Source organism: Dicentrarchus labrax, unplaced genomic scaffold (genome assembly GCF_905237075.1).
Source record: "Dicentrarchus labrax unplaced genomic scaffold, dlabrax2021, whole genome shotgun sequence".
NCBI lineage: Eukaryota > Metazoa > Chordata > Actinopteri > Moronidae > Dicentrarchus > Dicentrarchus labrax.
Genome location: NW_026136702.1, coordinates 4,786,304 through 4,798,936, shown reverse-complemented (window position 1 = coordinate 4,798,936; position 12,633 = coordinate 4,786,304). Strand labels below are relative to the sequence as shown.

General features: G+C 44.3%; 1 protein-coding gene across 6 annotated transcripts in view; it reads left to right on the top strand.

The window, feature by feature from the left end:
• Positions 1–12,633, top strand: part of fgfr2 (fibroblast growth factor receptor 2) — a 40,041-nt gene that overhangs the window by 9,217 nt on the left and 18,191 nt on the right. For 4 of the 6 annotated variants that reach the window (XM_051419461.1, XM_051419443.1, XM_051419433.1 and 1 more), the window contains exons 3-6: positions 1,574–1,831; positions 2,181–2,255; positions 6,737–6,906; positions 8,859–8,982. In XM_051419461.1, coding sequence (XP_051275421.1) covers positions 1,574–1,831; positions 2,181–2,255; positions 6,737–6,906; positions 8,859–8,982 — 627 coding nt within the window. The remainder of the gene's footprint in view (positions 1–1,573; positions 1,832–2,180; positions 2,256–6,736; positions 6,907–8,858; positions 8,983–12,633) is intronic. The other 2 variants (XM_051419469.1, XM_051419479.1) reach the window with 2 other exon arrangements.

Here is a 12,633-nt window from a genome sequence, read left to right as displayed (position 1 = left end):
GTTGAGGCGAGTGAGTGTATACTTTACATTTAACACACACGTAGGGCACATAATGTGGGTGGAATGTTGTTGAAAAGGTGTATTGAGGTACAGGAAAGGCTGGGAGTGCCACCGCCTCTTTAATTGCACCTATCAGCGTTACACTATACTACATATAGTGTCATCACTGGCTTTTTCTTATGCTTTTCCATTGTTGCTGCTTTTCCCTCTTCAAATCTTTTTAATACCTCTCTTGCCCCCACTCTTCAGTTCCCTCTGAAGAAAAAAAAACACAGACATTTTTGTACTGCAGTAAAGAGAACTTGGAATTTGTGTGTTTTCTCATCATGGATGGTTGCAAAGAGTGTCAAGATCTTGTCTACATTTAAAGCATTAGTGAATGTACACATTTGTGCATGATGAAGTTTGTGTATGTGTGTTAGTGTCTGTAAGAGCTTCAGAATGACTGGAATTGGCTTTGGTATATATGGCAGAGGCCAGCTTGTATTTCAGACAGGTTTTCCCCCTTTTGCTCAACATTCAGTCCCAGTCTAGAATTTGCACGGATGATGCAGAAGTGCAGTCTCGGCTACAGACACTCCGATTTCCCTTTCCTATATTGGACAGTCACATTGTTCTCTCTGTGCAGTTGTTCAAGTCAGAGGACATGGTGTACACACATGCACTCACAGGCGGACTTGGATATTCTCCCAGAAGTGAAGGTTTTATGCACTTTGGAGTCATGCAGAGTTTCTTGCTTTCTGCCTTGGCCGGCAGATCCTGTGCAGGGGTTGTAGATCCTCCATGGCCATGTTATGAAAGACAACCAAGAATCAAGAGATGGAAAACAGAAGAGTCAGGCTACAGCCAGGTCAAGGTTTTCGAAGCTTAGGTGCGCAGTCAAAACCAGAGAACAGCCAAAAAAGAGAGCGCTCCCCCCCCTCTACCTTCCCCTGCCTGACAACTGCTTCCGTCCTGGACCTTTCTGGCTGCTTTCCTTTCTGATGGGCAGACGTGCTGGAGTTTTATTACCTTTTTATTTAAGCTGCAGAGATCTGTCTGTACTGCTCCTACTCACCCACACACAGTGACTGCTTGGCATCTATGCTAAAAGGGATGGGTGGTTAGGGGGCGGGGGGGCTGTCTCTCAACACAGGGATGTCCAATTCTCACCTGCTCACAAAGCATCGATTGTTTTTTCTCTACACATGCTGCTATGGCTGTAATTGCATGCTCTGAATCTATAAACGCCAATCACATTGCACACTTGATAACAGAATAGTGATATTTTCGAAAGGGCTCCATTTCAAATGACTGACTGGGAGTTTGTGGAAATGACATGTTGGTGTGACGGTTTAAAAAATGGGCCTCCTCTTTTCTGTATTGCTCCTCCTGCATAAGATGATTTAAGTGCATCCATTGGGGGTTATGTGGTGTTTTTGTTTCCTAAACTATGGCTTGTTTCTTCCTCTCCCACCTGTCTTTCCTCCTTCTTGTGCACCCTCTTCCTCCACCAATCCGTCTTTTGCCTCCCTCTCCCCCCTTCCCCACCTTCTTCATCTTCCTCCACCCCCCCCCCCCACTCGCTCTGCAGACGCATCAAACAAATACCAAATTTCTAAGCCCACGGTGTGCTCAGTGCACCCGGGGGAGGTGCTGAAGCTGAGCTGCCCTCTGCCGGCGACGGGGACCATCACCTGGACCAAAGACGGCAGCTCTCTGGGCACCAACAACCGCACGCTGATAGAGCAGGAGGTGCTGCAGATCCGTGATGCCACGCCCAAAGATTCAGGCCTGTACACCTGCACCAGTGTGGGCAAAGACACGGTCTGCTTCATAGTGAATGTCACAGGTGAGTCAGGGATAAGGCAGGTCAGGATGGGACAGGGAGTTTGGAGATTTAGAGTTGGACAAAACTTGGTCCAGAAAAGTTGCCATGGAGCAGATATGGTCATGGATGAACAGCCTGAATGTTGTTCTTTCTGAACAACTCTGGGGTCTGTTGAGTGTGTGTGTGTGTACAACTACAGTAGCGTACAACCAGATGTATCAGAAAAGGGCCCCACTCTAGCATTTTCTTTACAAATTTGTGTGTGCAAATTTGCAAGAAAGTGACTGCATGAAACATTCTGCATGCAATAGTGTATGTGTGTGCATGAGGGTTGCGAAAGGGTGGCAGTAACCGTGGTTACTCTGTGCAGATGCCATCTCGTCGGGGGATGATGAGGACGATACAGAGCGATCGGAGGACACTGGGGCGGACGGAGAGCAGATAAGTGAGTAATGGAGGAACAAAAGGAGGGATGAATGAGTTAATGATGCGCTACCCTTCCTCACCCACTCCCATAGATCAACCTGCCTTTGAGCAAGGAGCATTATGTGGACAGTAGAAGCCTGTGGGTGCACCAATCAGACCCTGTTTTCTAATTATTCACATCAATTGTCTTGTCTGTTCAATGTTCTGTCTATTGTGAACTGCTCCTGGCAGCTTTTTGGACAAAATACCAAATGCATGACCCCCATTCTATTCAAAATACCCACATTTTCCTACATAAAATAGGGAAATAAAGGGAAGAAAGGGAAAACCGGGAAGTCAAAGCAAGAAAATGTGCATCTGTGTTCCTTCACTTTATATGGTCAGCACATTGTGATGGTGTTCTAGTCCTTTCATGTACCCACAGTCTCATAGTCAAACTGAAGATACAGATGTTGGACATGGCATAAACATTTTAAATAGTCAAGGTTAGTCAAAAGTCTGAAAATCTTACATCCATTGTTTAAAGCCATGTCTTAATAATAAATAATGAACAGTCTCTAACGGCATGTCAAAACTTAAGTCTGGAATGCTGATTGTGATAGCCAAACACTTACAAAGACTTAATCTCTTAGTGAAATAATCTACTTAGCTTTGTCAGTGTTTATTACCACAGTTCAGACTGTGCGATTATGATTAAAGCTGGAGAGAAAGCGGATGGTCTTTATTCTTTCGGGATCGGGAGGAGATAGCCGTTAGCAATGCCAAAAAACAGCTCTGCCCAGCACCTATATCTCTGCTATTCTATACCTAAGCATTCCTGCCTAGGCCTATACTGTGAGATTTGTGAGTGTGTGTTGTATAGTGTGTGTCTCCAGGGAATACAGAGATTCCTAACATTCCTTTAGCTGGTGTCCCTCAGGTAGTCAGGCTTCATGGAGCCAGCCAGCCAGTCAGTCAGCTGGGCTCATCCATTATGAAAGACGCCCATCTGGACCAAGTTACCCACCTGATGGGCCTGTGTGTGTGTGTGTGTGTGTGTGTGTGTGTGTGTGTGTGTGAAAGAGAAAGTTTTTACCGAGGTTTGTCTATGCGTTGGTGAGTATCTGTGGTAGTAATGTGTTTATGTAGCCACGTGCACACATGTATGCGTTCACACACACATACACTCAGCGAAGTAAAGATGAGGGCTTCCACATCTTGTTAAAATTCTCCACACACATTGCGTCTCACCGTGAGTCCTCCTCCTCCACTTTTGGGCTGACTGTAATTGCCTGAAATCCATTAAATATGGGGGAGAGAGAGGAACTCAGCAAGAGGAAAAAATGGGGGAGAGGGAAAAGATCCAGCCATTCTGGTGGTAATAAGCTGTTTGAAAACAAAGGGAAAGCTGTTCTGGCAGTACAGTTGCATTTTCTCGCTGTGTGTGTTTCTGAAAATTCAAAACCGAGATTATTATTAAAAGAAAGGGGGAAGAAGAGGGGAGAGAAATAAGGCAAGGGGAAGAGGAGGGGGTATGTTGGATCAGTACCAGCACTTCTCTGTGCATGGCGTGGAGCCTTGGCCTCAGGCCGAGGACTTGAGCGAGGGAGGAGGGTGCATGTAGGCGTGGGAGGGAATGAGAGCGGAGAGTGCGGGGTGTAGCTTTATATTTGTGGCTTTTTTCTTCTTCTTCTGGAGCACTCAGAATGGGTTGGGCATCAGGCCACCACAAAACAGAGCATTTTGATTTGACTTTGTATAGAAGATTGAACAACATAAGCCGTTGAAAAAAGATAAAAAGGGAGAGAGTCCAGAGTGTTTGTCCATCATCAGCATTGGGTGGTGTTATTGGAGGAGACATGGAAGAGCCTCTACAGGGATGTGTGAGGGAATCTGTGTTTAGGGGAAGGGTGAGGTAGGGTGAGTGGGGTGGTGGTGGAGGGTAGCATTGATGTCATGATGAAGTTAAAGAGCCACGTGGAGCTTTGCACTCTGTGTTCAGTCCTGTTGACGACTTTACTCATTATTGTTTACATCATGACTCATTGTCATTGTGCCTCCCCTTTAGTTAAAGCTGCAGGGTTTTCATGGAACAATCTATCTCACCAACATAATTAAAGTTATGACTGAAAGTTAAGACAAAGACATAAAGCATGCAGCTAAAGCACTCATGCACAGCACAGAGAGAGCTGTTCATAAACTGTTATATGCTGTAATGGATACTGAAGTGAAAAAAATTGGCAACTGTTGAAAAACTAAGTTGAGATTTCTCAAGTAAAGTCATATTTTGAAGAAAGTCACGTTAGATAAATAAAGTCGAAGTCATAATTTCTCGAATAAAAAGTCTACATTTTATGGAAATAAAATTGCAAGGTTGCAAAGAAAACGTCATAATGGCCCTGAAAAGCTATTTACTCAATCAGCTTCTCACAATGGGTAATGGGGTTCTACATGAACATGCAGTTTGCTGCCAATGTGTGAACAGTTTTGGCTATTTTCCAACAGTGATTTCATTATTTTTATTTTGTCTGAGCTCAACTCACTTTTTTGAAGTGGGTGGGACTCTGATGTCACAGATTTCTGTAAACCAATCAGGATTTAGCAACACTAAATAAACAATTTCAAAGCAGTTTGGATTCGCTAAAAATTGTTATCTTCTTGACAAAGTTGACTTTTGGAGATGCATGATTTTCACAAGAACAATCCTCGTACCGTATTCTCAAAATCTCACATTGTTCCCCCAACAATGGCCCTAATAATTCAGTGTAAAAAGTATGATCACTTGTTTGTCTTGTAAAGATACGTGGTAAAGAGGAGCATATCACAGCTTAGCATGAAATCATTTCAATACTGAAATGCTACTTTGGGTCACTGATGGATTTAACTCTCCAGAGGAACTTAGAGAGGAAAAGAAATCTTGACTCATAGCACAGGAGTTAGATAACCTCAGCTCACCCCAGGCCAGCTTAGGATAAACAGCCGTGAGTGGGGATCCGGATGCACTGGGCTTTGGGGGAGGCGGGGGTTCCTGGACTCCACAGCAGTTGGGCCAGTGAGAGTTTGGCTTCATCTGGATAGAGGTCTGAGGGTCGTCTCGTTTGAAGTGCTGCCCCTCCGGATGGAGAGCATGGGAAACAGCAACGCTCACCTTTTATGTCCCAACCTCATCCTCCGACCCGGCTGCCAGTTTAGGGTCAGAGGTCGTTTTGGAGAGACAGCCTCGCAATGGGCCAGTCTCCACCTAATCTGTCTCTGTCTGAACAGACGGAGTGATGACAGGGAGAGTGAACGGGGAGGAACGGAGGGGACTGAGAGGTGAAGATGCAGGAAGAGAAGCTCAGATAGGGAGAGCGAGAGGGAAGAAGAAGAAAGGGGAATAACTAATTATAGTTTGAGTGCTTGCCGTATGCATCCATTCAGGAAGGAAGAGCACTGTTTACTGACTTTACTATCCAAGTATGCGTGACTTGTCCGGTTGTGCATGCCAGAGAAAATGATGGGAGGTGTCTGATAGTATGCAGATTGGACAGGCGAGAAAGAGAGTGGAGGGAGGGTGCTGGAACCAAATGTTCTCCTGGGATGTCAACTTATGTTTGAGGGTCATACTAAAGTCAGTAGTGGTCTTATCTGTGGGTATTCCCTGTGTTGCTTGTACTCCTGCTATTTGGAGAGGAAGTGATGGTGTGGAAGACCGTTTGGGTTGTTGTTTGACTTTGAGTTTCTCTTCCCCTCTGAGCTCCATCTGCTTAGGCAATCACGCTCCCAGGTGCAGGGAGAAAGGGCGGGTGGGTGGGTGGGGGGGGGGCTCGGAGGAAAATCCAGCTGACTCAGAGACTGAAAAAAGAAAAGAGGGAACCAAGAAATGGACAAAACACCAGGAAGGTGACAGATTTCAGTAGGAGGAATGGTAGCAGTTTGTTGTTGATAAAAATCTGGAAAAAAGCGTGCATTGAGAAACCTGAAATCCTTCGTTAAACGTGACATTCATTTTCTCCCCCAACGGCACATAATGATTTTCCAAGGGTGATAAGCATCCCTGGCCCTGCCGTCCATATCTAGCCAAGTGACAGGCAGATAAACAGGGGAGCTATGGTAATTGGAGGAAGTGGAGGGAGAAAAAAAGCTGCTAAGTGGAATGAGATGAAATTGAATGTGATGGTCTAGTTACCCTCTTGGCAACGCCCAGGCACATTCTCCCCTTAGAGCTGATGTTTTTTCCCCCTCTGCAACACCCCGCCGAGCCTACAGGCAAAGTGTGTGTTTTTATTTAACTGTGTGAGTGTGGAGCTCTGGGTTGTGTTATGCAGACGGCGGGTCAGTTAGTGTTGCCAAATGGGGGTAGGGGGTGGTGGGGGGGGTCTCTGGGAGTGTTAGGAATGGTTCAGGTTTGGCTCCTCTGCAGTCACGCTTCCATGTATATCTGCCTTAGCCAGTCCAAGGCCCTGAAGCCAAACTGTTAATGCTGAGGACATGATTAGAAAATCTCACCCCGACTGAACACCAACTGTTCCCTGGTTGTAGGCGCGCCGTATTGGACCTCGTCAGCAAAGATGGAGAAGAAGCTACATGCCGTGCCAGCTGCCAACACAGTCAAGTTCCGCTGTGCTGCAGGAGGCAACCCCCGGCCCAAGCTGCGCTGGCTTAAAAACAGCAGGCCTTTCCGCCAAGAGGACCGCATGGGAGGGTATAAGGTAGGATAAACAGTAATACATCATACTTTTTATTACAAATGTCAACTTACTGCCTTCTCTTGCTTTTTACTGCTTTCTGTGCTACAGTACTTCAGGCCATTTTGTGGATGTATTTACAAGGGACGTCAAGCCTCCTTCTTCCAATCATTCCCTGGCTGTCCTTTCACCCCTTTTCCACCCTTCACTGGAGAGACAGGAGGAGAGTAGACAGAGGAAACGAAGGCAGGGTTTCTGGTGTGAAATTGGAATTGCTCATCCGTGCGCCTCCTCTCACCAGGATACTTTGCAGAGGCTCTCACTGTAACTTGAAATGGTCCTTTACCCCCAACAATTAGAAACTTAAGCCCAGGACTTAAGGGTTAAATGCCCCCAGACAGTAACGTATAGAGAAAGTAGGTAGCGTCAGGGTTGAAATGAGTTGAGAATGCTGAGGTAACTCAATCAGGGAGAACAGGTCCCACTGGCTTTCGTCAGAGACTAGTATGTGATTCTAGCATGTGATTCTCTTGTTATGAAATGTGATTCACAAACACTATTGCCGAGCTAGTTAGAGTTTAATGTGCTGTGCAGCTTTCTAGATCTCTATTTGTAAAATTCTGCATAAGGAAAAAAAATATAAATCAACCCCAAATGCATTTCTTAATTCTTGGAAGAGGGACCAACATAATGATAATTTTAGTGGTATGGGCCATGTCAGTAGTAGACCGCAATGAGTTTGTTAAACAAAGTTAAACAACTTTGTTCCACTTGTGAAATTGTCTCTCGCCCTATACCCGTTTTGGGAAATAAACAGTGAGTTGATTTATATGTGCTGGAAATACCTTATTCTGTATGAATATCCTGAGAGAAAAAAGCTAGTGTGGTTGTGTTTTATTTTCTCTTTGTGTAAAAAAAAACAAAACAGCTACAACTAGTCTTAATAAAAAAAATTCCTCCACTGTGTCGGAGTCTGTTCAGATTGCGGTTTGGTTATTTTGCTCCTAAATTCCTCTCTTTGTCTCTCAAAACAAGCAGCATTTACAGTATATGCCAGAGCTGCATTGATAGAGTGGAATAACAGTTTAAACAGACAGTTATAAAATTAATTTATGAAAAGGTCCAGTGATGCTGAACAAGTCTGAGGCTCCTGGTTAATGATTGACGGTTTATGAAGAAACACGTCTCCCTGCCAGGAAAGTTTAGGAGCAGATTATGTTGATGTAGCTGCTAATGTCGCTTCCCTTTGGCTTTCAGCAGGCTCATTACAGCGTAGACAAAAAACAGCCACGACGTGACGGAAATGATACAGCCAGGCTGTCAGATACAGTGTGGGCAGCTCATTTCTCTCTTTTTGTCAACAAATGTTGGACAAAAGCCTTACCTGAGCCCAGCCCTGTGGCATAATCTCTCCATTGTGTGAAATGTAGGCCTGTACAAGCAGAAGCCACAGTCTCTCTTCAGTGTGCAGACGGAAACATAGTTGTTAGCTCACACCTGTGGAGTCTACACAGAGGTGAAACTATTTTTGCAAGTAAATTTGAATAACTGTGTTTGGAAGAGCTTACACTAGAAGGGTGGAGTTTACTACCCAAGATAACAGTGACTGACAGACGAATTAGACCATAACAGGGAGGTGTGTGGGCGCTGTATTTGTCTTTTTTTTAAAAATCCATTTATACAATTCTCTGTGACATCTACTATTTAGCACTCTGAAAAACGACAGAATTAATCGGGATATTTGTCTCAGCAGTTATTCTAGCAGTTAGTAATTTGCAGGAATAGAGAAAATATTCCGGTTTTGTAAAGCCACTCTGCTGGAATCATGTTGTCATCAGCCATTTAGCGCTGGCTCTTTATGTCTGTTAATGTCACTTGCATTTCTCTGTATTTGTGTGATTGTTGCTGTGTATATCGGTGAGTGTGTCTGTGTGTCCATCTGCTCATAACAAGAAATCCCTGCCTTTCGTACCCAGGTGCGTAGCCAGCACTGGACCCTGATCATGGAGAGCGTGGTGCCGTCGGACAAGGGCAACTATACCTGTCTGGTGGAGAATGAGTTTGGAGCCATCAACCACACCTACACCCTGGACGTAGTGGGTCAGTACCGCACACAAAACACACACTCAGACTCAGAGTGCACCTGTGAGGCCAGCAAGGCGGGGTGGAGGAAGGGGAGGCCAGCGGAAAGAGTTCTCACAGTGAGAATAGTGTGTATGTGGGTGTGTGTGTGTGTGTGTGTGTGTGTGTGTGTGTGTGTGTGTGTGTGCTGTTTGATCACCCAGGTGCACTCAGGATGCAGGTGCAGGTCAAGGAGTGCTGCCAAGTGCGTGGAAGCTAAAGATGCACCTGTCAACAGTTTTAATGTAGTCTTTATTCATTTATATATTTTATTTGTTTAGGTTAATCTTACTTTCATGATGGCATTATGTGTTTATGATGTCCAATTAGAAGTGTGTGTATGTAAGTTGTTTAAATCTGTTTGCTTGGTGGTTGTTTTGTCCTTCAGGCAGGCTAAAACTTACTCAAATCATTCTTTTAAAGGTCAATTTAAAGGGTCATTTCACCCAAATCACCAAAAATGTATTTTCATTGGAACAACTTTTTATTGAAGAATTATTCCCTCAGAACATTGCTGACAGTCTGTGGAATATCTCGAGTAACAGGGACAAGTTTCTGGAAAAAAAAACACATTGTTGTCCAGTTTTTTAAAAAGCAATTTTCCATGATTTGAGCACCACATCTTTGGCTAGTAAAACAGAAACTATCTGCATGGCTCAATACCACAAGAGGTAAGTGGAAAGATATGTTATTCTGTGTGACTTGGGTGAACTGACCCTGTAAGGTTGGCTGAGGTATGAAGGGGACTTAAACCGGTAGCGGATGATCGTTTTGTTACTCTCTGGGGCCTCAGTGCTGGCCTCAGCGCTATTACAGCGAGTTCAGCCCCAACTCAGTCAACCCCTCATGGTGACCTTTGAGCGCAGAAAGCAAAGAGTTTTTTTTTTCTGCTCAGTTTGCAGAATCGATAGACAGTGGGGACAACAAGGGTAGTGTGATAAAGATAGTAGATCAATGTGTGCATGTGTGCTTGTGTGAGAGCAACTTTGCCCTTAATTTGATGAGGACCCCGCTCTCCTTTGGCGTCCCTCAAACCACTACACAAGCAATCAGTACACATCAAAGTTTATCTGACTCTTCTAAAGGTTGGTCAATAATCCACAGATAACCCGGGCGGACAGACATGCAGCTGCAGCAGTTTAGTTCACAGAAGAGCATTTAGGGGCCACTGGTCACTCCATGCGTCAGTAGTCTGTATGTAGAATTATTCTCCTACTGTCTCCAGTGTCCGGAGCAGATCTACTGTAATTACATACTTCTGTTTTGATTAGTGTCTCCATGGTAATAAGGAGTATTATTTTCATTATATCAGATGGAGATTGAATACCTGAGGGATTTTGCACAATGAGCGTATGGGCACATGCACACAAACACATGAAGGTCCACACACGCACACACATGCTCCCCAACTCCGGCCCCCTGCTCTGCTCCCCTCTGGAGTTAGCTAAAGCTCTCCTTCAGACTGCATATTTCTGTTTTTTGTTCTGTTTTATTGCAGAGTAGTAAACCCCCCTCCATGTCTGGCTCCACAGCCACTGCCCCCTGCAACCTCTTGCTTCATTTTCCTCCATTATAGTGGGGTGGACAGAGGGAGGAGAGGGGGGAGAAAGAGAAAAGGAGGGGAAACAGAGACAGAAAAGGCTGTTCTTATCAGTCTTTTTTTTGCCCAAATGACCTGCAGGATCAGCTATTAAAACCAAGAGAAACCAGCCTTTTCTGGTTCAAACTACCCTCTGGAGAAAGGGCCACAGTGGGACATCCACGAGCAGACACACATGACGAGTAGACACAAATGAGGAGTCAAAACAGAACTGTGGCATGCAGTGGCCATGCGGCACTTTGTTGGTAGCCCCATGCCATCCTGTGCCATGCTGCGCTCTTCCTGTGCCTCTACCCCTCCCTGACCTTTAGGGCCCCGTGTGCCAAGCCGCCAGGTTACCCAGAGTTCACCAGTCTCGCATGGGACACCATGGAATGCCCCTGGTCTGTCTCCTCATGCGTCTTTCTGCCTCTATCCCACCACTGCTGCCATCAAATATCTCCACTAATGACTTAATTGATAAATGGATTCAGTTTTGAAACGGGTCACTACTTACTGGTCACAGCAAAACATAAAAAGGCACCGCAGTGTCTGTTCTTTCATTGCATTCATTCAATTATTCAAGTAAAAGTTCTAATACGAGCCCTTCATTCAAAATTGTACTTAAGTAAAAGAACAGTTATCATCAGCAAAATATAATTAAAAATGATTGTTAAAAAAGTGATATTATTAGATGGTATAGACTGATGCATCAGTATGTAAGCAGCATTTTACTGTTGTAGATGCTCAAGGTGGAGCTAATTTAACTACTTTATACCGTCAGGTATTGTAGTCCAGATCAGTTTTCAGTTTATGGTGAAAATTTTGATCATTTTACCTCGTTGAGCACTGAAGTTACTGAAACTATTGAGTCACAACTCAAAAAGATTTGGAACCACTGTTTTGACTCTGGAAATGCATTGTACTTTATTATTATTATTTTTTTTTAATTTACCAACTTACTTGACCAATAGCCAATGTAAAATCTCAATCTGAAAACTTTAAAAAAGTAACTCAAGCTGTCAGATAAGTGTTATTATTATTACAATAATACCCTGTGAAATACAAGTACCTGAACACTGTACTTAAGTAAATATACTTAGCTAGATTCCTTCACTGGATACATGGAAACCAGCCATTAGCTTTTTCACCATCCCCTCATTTCATGCTGCTGACAGAGGACAACATGGCTAAATTTTTCAAATCCTTCTTTTACTTCTTATTTTCCTGTCTTTCCCTCCTTAAGTGTAGCTTTTTTGTGTGAGGTCGATGGGCCATTAAGGAGCTTCTCTGCACTTGCTCAATGCCACACACACATACTCGATATTCCTTTTTCTAATTTAAGCAAGAATTGCTCCACAAACTTTTATTGTTTTGGGGTTTCTCCATAATCATGATGTGGCCTATTTTCTTGCTCTGCACACCCATTCTGTCATCTGGTCTAAACTGTCTGCTGTGCAGCTCTGAATGCTCCAGCTAACATTTGGATCAGCTATAATGAAGTTTAGGATTAATTTTTAAAAAATGGCAGCTCTAAAAGTTCTTTGTCTTGCCAACACGTCTCTCTCCATGACTGCTTTTTTCCTTTTGCCTGTTTTAGTAAATATACATCACACCGCACATTATTGTGTTTGTTAGGCTTTTACAAAGAGACTGTTTGGCAGCAGTCTGATTTCAGTCTATCACCTCTTTCTGTTTGGGAAAGATTGTGAGGGTGCGAAGGCCTGTGAAAGATGGAGGAGGAGAGAAAGTGGGGAGAAAAAAAAAGAGACAATAAACAAGGCGAGCCCTAGGAATGTACAGGGAGGAGGAGGGACATGGGGAGAGAGGAAGGAGGGGTGGGAATCATCTGATCTGACAGATTTCAGGAAGATGGAGCAGGAAGACAGGCACGCAGGCAGACAGACATATGGAAGAAGTCATTGCCTCCTAGTTTCTGCACTCTCCATCTGCTGATCCCTTCACTTCGCTCACCCTGCTAATTCCTTCTCCCTTTTTAGTCCTCCTTCTTAAACCCAGCCTCCACCCTTCATCACACAGCATCACCCTCT